The 9,146-nt window shown below is 45.1% G+C and overlaps 1 protein-coding gene across 1 annotated transcript in view; it reads left to right on the forward strand.

Annotated features, from left to right (window-relative positions):
• SLC15A2 (solute carrier family 15 member 2) overlaps positions 1–8,660 on the forward strand; it is a 44,820-nt gene extending 36,160 nt beyond the window's left edge. Inside the window, exon 22 of the mRNA XM_021398895.1 lies at positions 62–8,660. Coding sequence (XP_021254570.1) covers positions 62–238 — 177 coding nt within the window. The 3' untranslated portion in view covers positions 239–8,660. The remainder of the gene's footprint in view (positions 1–61) is intronic.

The following is a 9,146-nucleotide window of genomic DNA, read 5'->3' on the forward strand; positions in this document are numbered from 1 at the left end:
CCTCTGGACTGGGAGTCGGGGTTCCCTGACTTGCTGATTTGTTTCTTTTTTTCTTTCCTAGTGGGCTGAATTTGTCTTGTTCACTGTTCTGCTCTTTGCTGTGTGCATTATTTTCTCCATCATGGGATATTTCTATGTCAGTGTGGATCCAGAGGACCTGGAAGAAAAGGAAGAGAAGAGAGAGTCCTCAAGTAGAGGAAACATGATTAGTCTCGTTACTCAGAAAACAAAGCTCTAACACACTATGGGTTGGGATCTTTCCATTTTTTCTTTCTTTCTTTTTTTTTTTTTAAATTTTTATTTTTTAACTCAGTAGATGGTAGAGTGAAAGAAGAATGGGAATGATATTACTCTATTTTATAGCACTGCGGTCTTTATTAGTCAGAATGTAGCTGCCATCTAAATGGGACAAAGTAGCCCTCTATAAAAACAATAGCGGTCCTGAAATCTGAGCAAAATTCCCTGGGAAAACTCCTGTGGTATTAAATGCCCATATAAGAAAAGACAGTGGAATTTAGAACCTGCCCATTTTTCTAAGCAAGTAGTGCTTTCCTATGATTTTATTTTAAGCATATATTTAGGGCAGCAGAGAGGAAGGGTGGAGGGCATGCCAGCAAAAGTTGGAGATGCTTGGAGAAAAGGATGAAAATTGAGTATAGGATCAGGGAAGAATAGATGTTACAGATGGAAGATTTTTTTTAATTTTTTTTTTTTTTACTGCAATCATCAAGGACTGGAAGAGTTACAATCCCCCAAAATTTCATCATGTAACTCTCTTTATGAGTATTTCACCCCATTACTGCAAATTGTGTTTGGTCCTGATTTACGACTTTCACCTCCAGGCCCAGAAGTAATAACAGGGAATTAAACGCTGCAGGCTAAACTATTCCCAAAGCACTACTGAACAAGATATGCATTCCACCATCTCTCTGATATACGGTACTTCTTAGAAGTCTGCAGCAACTGATAGTATTCTTTGATTAGATGTGATTAGAGAATTGGTTTACATTTTCGCGCTTTAGGAATCGAGGCCGTTATTTGCAATCTTCCTATATATAAAGTCTATATCGGACATTTCCTTTAACAGTACCTGCCACTGCAAGTTAGGGTATGGCTGTTTTCTCATCTCATGCTTCAGTTATTCTCCACTGGGAGACACACTGCAGCAGTTTCTATAAAATTCCAGGCATCCTGCAGTGACTTAAACAAGGATGCGCTTTACCGTCTTTTTTCAATCTACAAAAGCGTACTGTGGCATATGAGATTTATCTTCTCCTACCTGATTTTGTGTCTCTACCCAACTTTGGATGCAGGTATTTTAGTGGAATTGTGCGAATTGTCTGATTTTCCTTGCTCGCATGAAGCTTCGCGTGAATTTTCTTGTTTTGCATTCAAACTGTTTCTACCATTGCCAATCTAGTAAAACTCCTTGGACAGTCCCTGCCTTCCTCTGTCACTCCAAGGCTGCAGCTGTGACAAGTATGGCCTAATTTACAAAAAAGACTGTCAATAGGGTCTTCAGGTTTCCAGGGAATAGATTTTTAATGATGTTTTCCTTTTCCAACTTGACACTGGTCATATCATAAAATACTTGTTTAATTTCCACCCTGAGCAGGAGCATGCTGGGGAATACACTTAGCTTGATGTCACTGGTGGTTTAATATGCTGCCATGTGTGTGTTCTTGAATAAGACTGAGACAACCTCACTTTCTGGTTTGTAACTGGAACATGCAGTCTCAGATTGTTTCCTTTGCTTCCTGTCCTAAATGGCCATGAGAGTGCAACACTAGTTCTGCATAAGCTCCTGCCTGCTGTGAAATAGCATCTGGGTCTCACACCAGAGGGGGACCGTGGCCTCAGACAAATGACAACAGGCTGCGGGTGTGCGCACAGAAGTGCTTAATGTGCTTCAGTTGATGCAGAGCCATTTATTAAGCTGTGGTAGCTGGAACCGGGTGGCTGAGCCCTGCGACTAAGTGGGGAATGAAGGGCATTGAAAGCCATCTATTAGGTCATCCAACCTGCTCCTCAGAAGCCAAGTTGGGATTATTCCCTCCACTCCTTTCTGATATTGTTCTCTTGCCATGAATCTGTGTGTGTTCTTTCTCCTCCAGGCATTGTTGTTTTCCTAATCCTGTTTTATGATACGCTGTGAAGCAGCTCAGAGGCTGCTGAATCACTCTGCTATGATGCTGTTTGACCGGCTTCCAATTTGAAACGCTAATAGAAAGCATTTTGTCCCCTCTTCCCCCCACAAACAGAACAAAAAAAAAAAATAACCACAAACGGAAGGAATGGACAGGCTCCAGTAGTACTGAACAGACCCAATTTAGAATTATTGGAGCATTTAATTTTTTATAAGCCTTGAATTTGGAAGTGCGTGGATGTTCGAGGGCACATGCGGTGAGAAGACAGCTGAAAATTACTGGAGCACTCTCCTTGGGAAGCACTTGGTGCATCGCAGCTTGAAGTGGCGTGAGGGAAAGCAAGGTGCTCAAAGATGTGATCTTTAAGACTGTGTGTGCTCAAAAACCCTCTGATTTTTATGTTTTATTTCCTTACTGGCGGCATTACCAGAAGCTGTCACACGCTCTGAGCTTAATTTAAAGGAAGCATTCCAAACTCATAAGAGATACATTTAGGATGTCATCTCTATCTGCTTTTTAGTCTCCTGATGCCAAATTGTCCCTTTCCAAACATCTCGACGTTCCAAACCATCACCATAATGCTGTGGGGAGAAAAACTGCATTTTGCAGTTGGGAAGGTTAAGAATGTGAAGTCAATGCTATAAATAAAGTGCTAACATGAGGCTGGGGGCTGCAGCAGCCCCTTGGGAGAATCGCTTGCTGCCGGGAGTGGAAGGCTCTGCTTGTGTTTCCCTTCCAGCTGATGGAGTTACTTCTTCCCACCTGCTCATTGTCACCTGCTGGAAGTCACTTCTTCCTCTGCTCTGCGTGCTCAGTTGCTGGTGCGGCCATTCCTCACTGCTTCAGCTACCGTCGTAAAGCTTTGCTATCTTGACCCGTTTATTGAAATGCGCTGCAGTTTGGAAAGATTTCCCCTGAGCATGCTGGCAACCAGCAAGGAGCAGGCTGGGGGCTGTAATGAAGAGCTACAAGGTTGCAAAATGGCGTGTTCAGCATAGCACTTCTATTTTAGAGCCAAAGCTCCGTCCTAGGAGCCCTTTTGTCACCTTCAAATGGACTCAGAACAGGATCAAAGATCTGGGATATGATTCTGGAAAGTACTGATGCCTCAGGGGTTTTCTTCCATACAGACAGCCCAGAGCCAGGGTCATGCACAGCTCTTAACTCCCAGTTTTAGAAAAGCATTCTTTATTCCTATTGATCATTTGATTTGGTATCAGAGGGGGAAACCAAAATAGTGATAGCATACGTAGAGCTATGCACACCACTATTGGGAACAGCAGCCTGCTGTCTGTCCAGCTTTGCCTGTCACTTTCAGCTAGTGATGGAGTTTGTCCTGGAGCAGATTAGGGAAAGCTCACACCAGCTGTTCTGGAGGCTGCCCTACAGAAATGATCGTCTCCAGCTAAGGGACAGCAATGGGCTGATGAAGATCTATAGCACATCGCTGTGCAAGCCTTCATGGAGATTGCAGGGGTTTGTCCCACTGTGGATGCACATGTATTTGCTTTGTGGAAGGATGCATTCTGATAAAGTCTTTTAGTGTAGCAAGCTTCCCTTCAGTTGCACTGGCTGTTGTCCAACATATTTTTCCTCTGAGCAGGTTGTAAGTGTGGCCAGTGGTATTTCCTTCCAGCTTTGCAAGCGATAAACATAAAAATGAGATTTCAAACTCTGCAAAACAACTTCTTGGCTATAAGTTCCGTAAATTTACCTCTTCTTTCCGAGGCACAAGGATGTCACTAGGTAGCAAGCTGTGCTATGCAGCTCAAGGGGTTTGCATCTCTCTCCTTCCCTCTCCCTCTCCCCATAGTCCTATGATTCCAGAAGCTATGATTTTTTTTGTGATTTCTTTTTTTTTGTGAAGAGAAGGAAAAGAGTCACTTACTCAAGGAGAATCTTTTCTTTCATTAGACTGAGCCCACTCATTTCTTCAGGTTCTCATGCTAGAGTTGTCCATGGAAGACGTGGTTTTCCTGAGCAGTGACCTACATGCAAGATTTATTCAGAAAATGAAATGCGAGTGAGTGATGGAAAGGAAGGGTGCAGTGATGGGAAGAGGAGGAGGAGGAGGTTGTGCTCCTGGTGATGCTCCACCACCCATGGTGGCCACTACCTTGGCTTCCCTTGGGGCAGAAGAACCAGCCGAGGTGTATCAAAGACAGAGGTAATTAATGGGTAGTTTTAGCCAGGACCACTTGCAGAAGAACAACCCCTTTTTTTGTGAGTTGGATTTCTTTTCGTAGTCTAGGATATGTTTTCTAGCAATAGTAACTTAAACCTGTGAGGTCAGCTTCATGGCGAATACCACAGCTGCTGAATTTTGGATGGTACCAGCCTCTGCGTTTTGTTAGCACATTTGTTATTGTGATATGAACAGCAGAGTTTAAGAAACATTTCTGATTCCAGATGGTTCTCCCCTAGTCCTTGATGTCAATGTGTGCGTTAAACCTGTCATGTAGAAGGAGGTGCTGCAAGGCCTTTGGGTTTCCTGAGCAATTTGGAAAAAAAAGCAAAATCCCCAGCAAAGCTGCTGAAGTACGGGCTGCAGCACTGCTCCCCTTGGGGCTGCCTGTGGGCTCCGAGAGGCAGGGCCCTCACTCACCTTTCCAGGAAGACAAAAATGGGGAGCACTCAAACATTGTGCCTTGAGTAGGGTTTGTGCCATGTTACAGAAACAGCAAGAAGAAAATCATTGCTTTGCTCAAAACCCCTCCTTCCTTGCCAATCTCAAGTGTTTAGCAATGAAGCAAACAAGTTGTCTCTTAGTGAGCTCTGGGTCAAGCTGCTGCTGCATCTCCTCAAGGCCTTTCCATGCTGTGTTTTACCAGAAGAGCAGTGTGAATCAGTGTCTGTAGACCAGAACCCAGCAGTACAGCAACTGGCAGCCAAGCTGATGACATGACAAGCAAGCAAATATCACCTGTTAGATTACTTTGTCTCTTTCCCTGTGTGGTTTGGCCTGTTTGGCCTGTACATTCTTTATGGTTGGGCTGCTCTTTCAGCCTCCCACTTTTGCTGGAGGCTCTGGAGCCCTGGCCTCACCCTACCAGTTCATCTGTGAGTCCTTCTCTTGCGAGGAAGAGGGGGAAAACCACTCTGGGATGGGCATTTCTTCCTGCCTGCTTCTTCTGACTGCGGTTTCTTTTGCTACACACTGGGCATCAGGCAGCCTGAGCAACGCTTACATTTTGCCCTTTGCTGTCTGCTGATTGTGGCCTTTCTTTTGGAACTAATGTCACAGTTTTTCTTCTTCCCCATCCTGCCCCCCGAGGCTGTTCTGAGCACCTGCACTCTCTTGCATGAAATAAATAAATGGCCCTGCCTGTTTGCTGGCAGATGGTCCATCCATCTTCTGCCATAACACTGGAGCTGTGAAGAATCCCCCTGAGCTCATGGTGCCAGCAGAGTCCTTTACATCCCTGCTGGAGCAGCTCTCTGGCCCTTCCTTGCACACCCTTTGTATGCGCTGGCTGAAACCAAAGGACTTGTGCTTTGTTCCTCATGGTGCTCCTCAAGCTGCTGTAATGTAAGCTCCGAGTTCCCTCTTCTGTTTGAGCTGAAAACTATTAAAAGCCACCGAGTGCTTCAGAACTAGCTGGTTTTGTACAGTAAAGTCAGTAAAGTCCTTTTTTTTTTTTTTTTCAGTATCTTGCTGTAATTGCATCCACTGCTTGCAGCTATGGTGTGAAACACTGCTTCAGCCTTCTCCTGTCACCTCTCACTTTTCTGGAGGAGGCTGGGCTTTTACCTTTTCCATAAAATCCTTATTTTCAGTTAGTTTAGTCCTGGTGCCATTCATTTTCCAGCATCCCCTGAAGCCCTTTTGGGAAGCATTGGCAGAAGTTGCCCAGAGAGGTGGTGGATGCCCATCCCTGGAGACACTCAAGGCCAGGCTGCTCAAGGCTGTGAGCAACCTGATGAGCTGTAGGTGTCCCTGTTCTTTGCAGGGGGGTTCGACCAGATGGCCTTTAAAGATCCCTTCCAACACGTATGATTGTAAGCCAGGAATCCCAGATGCTTTCTTTGGATTTTTGCTCCTGTCTGCTCGGCATCTCTTGCTGGTGTCATTAACACAGCTCCCAGTGCCCACCCATGGGCTTACTGGACTGAGAGGAGTAGAGAATTCCTCCCAGTGGCAACTAGACCAAGTCTCTCACTTCTGAAAGTTTGGAGTGTACAGGAGGCCTTTCTTTACTCCTGCCTTTTGCTGGCTCTGTGTTTCCTTGCTGGCACTCATCCTCTCAGCTCCTAGTTGGATCTCCTAGCAGTGACAGTTCACTCTAAGGGAACTTCTGCCTTCAAAATAGAGTTTGACTAGTCTCATGGTGTTACTCTTGGTGACACCCATCATGGGGTTCATCTTGCCTATTCAGTCTCCACTTATAGAATCATTTGAGTTGGAGGGGATCTTTAAAGATTATCTAGTCCAGCTCCCCTGCAATGAACAGAGACATCTACAGCTGGATCAGGTTGCTCAGAGCTCCACTGCTGTTCCAGGTTTCTGCCGTGGTTTCTCCTCCTTTCTCTCTCACCAGTTTTGCTTTCCTCATCACAGCTTCCCATTAGCAGTGCAATGTCTGGAGGCCGAGTGCCCTTCACACCACGTATCTGCAGGCAGAGTAAACTCAGCAAATCATTAGGGTGGATTTTGACTGCTCCTGTCTTCATCAAAGACTGAGATCTAATGAGGACCCTTTGATAAACAGAGCTGATGGGCCAATTTGGCTTGCACGTGTAGTATTATGGGCCTCGTGGGGCTTATCATTGAAAGACATAAGAGAATGCAATTACTTAGAGAGCTACCAGGAGATTTCTGTAAGTCACTAGTCCCTGCTTTGTCAGAACAAAGAGGACCCTAGTGGCAGGGTGGCAGGAGGCAGCGAGCAGCCTCTCCTTGCTGTGGGAGGCAGATAGTGTCCTGCAGGTTTGGACACGTGCAATAGCACTGAGGGCAGGGTGCTACTGCAGCCCCTCGGTCCCTGAGGTGTTTGCTCCAGAAGTGAAACCACGTTCCCTTTTCACCCAGGAGGCTGCTTTATCTCTTTCTACAGTTTTTTGTGTTTTTAATTCTACCCATAAACTATGGTTGTCTTTGACTGCGGCAAGATAGATTTCAGAGTTCCTTTGGCAGAGCCTAATCAAACCCTGACCTGCATAGGGAGCTCAGCACAATCTGCCTGCTCCCTGCTTCAAACCCTCAGGCCTGGGGCTGGATCCTGACCCAGCAGGAAGAGCTCTGTTAGCTTAGGCTCTGAATCAAGCCCTGAAGATGAGAAATGCCTGGCTGGACACAAATACAATTCTCCCTGTTTTCTTTTTTCTTTCAGGTTACTGAGTCAGAGCTGGATGGCATATGTAATTATAGCAGATCTATTCTTTTGTCTTTCTCTCTTTTTTTTTTTTAAAGGAACATTCATGCTGCATTTTAATCACAACATTTAGAATACATCCAAATAGCTTGAGCTCAAATAGATCTTGTTTTCCGGCCAGAAAGCTTGTTTTTCATCTATTATAATAATAAATGTGCTATTGATAACAGTTTAGATGCAATTCAGCACAGCTTTGTGCTGTGCATCAGCTCTGGAGGGCCAATATTTTCTTATTATCCATTATTGATATGACACGATGCAAATATTTAACAAACAAATGATTGGGTTTTTCCTCGTGCCCCTCTTAGTTAGCAGTCTCATTCTTTTTGACAGCTGAAGTCAGGATTAACGATGATCTTGTTTAAGACAATTGTTGGCTGGCAGGTTTATTCTCTGAACCTACAAGTGCAGTCAGAGAACCAGCGCTGGGACTTTCAATTAAATCTCATCCTTGAAGCAAATTTTTTTGGCTTTATTCTATCCAATTCTCCTAAGCAGAAATCGGATTTGCCTGCTAAAGTGCTTAGACCTGTTTTTCATTTCTTCATTTATGTAGTCATTTTAAATATAGAAGCTTAACATGAAGTGCTGGCAAAAGGAGCTGGCTTTCCCTCCCAGCCCAGAGCTTGCTGGGTCTGTTCAGCCTGTAAGCGCTTTAATAGACAGGTCCTCTGAGCTCAAGCTCGGAGCAAGGAGGCCACCTCGAGACTTTGCAGAAGGGAGAGATCCAGAAGGATGCGCTGGGTTTGGTCCTCACATCTGGAGGATGTTGCACCCCGTGGGAAAGCCTGGTGTGAACGCCAGGGCTCACGTGAGTTTTGGGTAACGGCTGGGGAAGCTCCCACCGAGACAGGGGCATCTTCCAGGGGAAAACAGAGACTCACAGGAAGCACGTGCTGGGCGCTGGGCCACGTACTGGGCACCGGGCCAGCTCTGCCCTGCGATTTCTGACCATGAGCTGTGCATGCACAATGCAGGAATTCACTGGAACGTGAGCCAGGCTTCGGAGATGAGGAGTGAGTTTGTTCTCCAGTAAAATCGCCTCTTGTTAGCAGAAAATCTGTGCATCAGATTCCGCAGAGGAATAGCGGTTGAAAAGCACAGATGATTAAAAGATAACACATTGGAGGGTTTTTCCTTTTTTGTGTGTGTTTGTTTTTCCTTTTCTTTTCTTTTTTTTAATTTTCCTTTTGGGTTTGGAAGCTGGATGCTGCGCATCGGTTTCTCCACACCCGACCTGGAAATAATTTACTTGTTTTAATGCAAAAAAAAAAAAAAAAAAAAAAGCTGAGACTCTCAAAAGAAGAGCCCCCAGGAATTGTGAAATACCAAATGTCACACCAGCAAAAATGACTGAAGCTGGCAGCTCCCATCACAGTGTATCACGTCGGTCTTAAGTAAGAAAAAGCCAAATCAAGCAAGACTTGATGGAACAGAATAAAAACAGGCAAGTACCGCATCTTGGCTTGGAACAGCACACTCATAGAGAAAGCATTTTCCATTGCTTTTTACTTGGTAAGCAGTAAAACCACTGGCTCACACCTGTCACAGCCTGTGCATGCTCAGTGCCCATCCCTTCCTGTAGTGTAAGCACTCTGCTCCCTTCCCTTGGAAGCAGTGGTGGGCC

The sequence above is a fragment of the Numida meleagris genome, chromosome 5 (genome assembly GCF_002078875.1).
Source record: "Numida meleagris isolate 19003 breed g44 Domestic line chromosome 5, NumMel1.0, whole genome shotgun sequence".
Taxonomy (NCBI): domain Eukaryota; kingdom Metazoa; phylum Chordata; class Aves; order Galliformes; family Numididae; genus Numida; species Numida meleagris.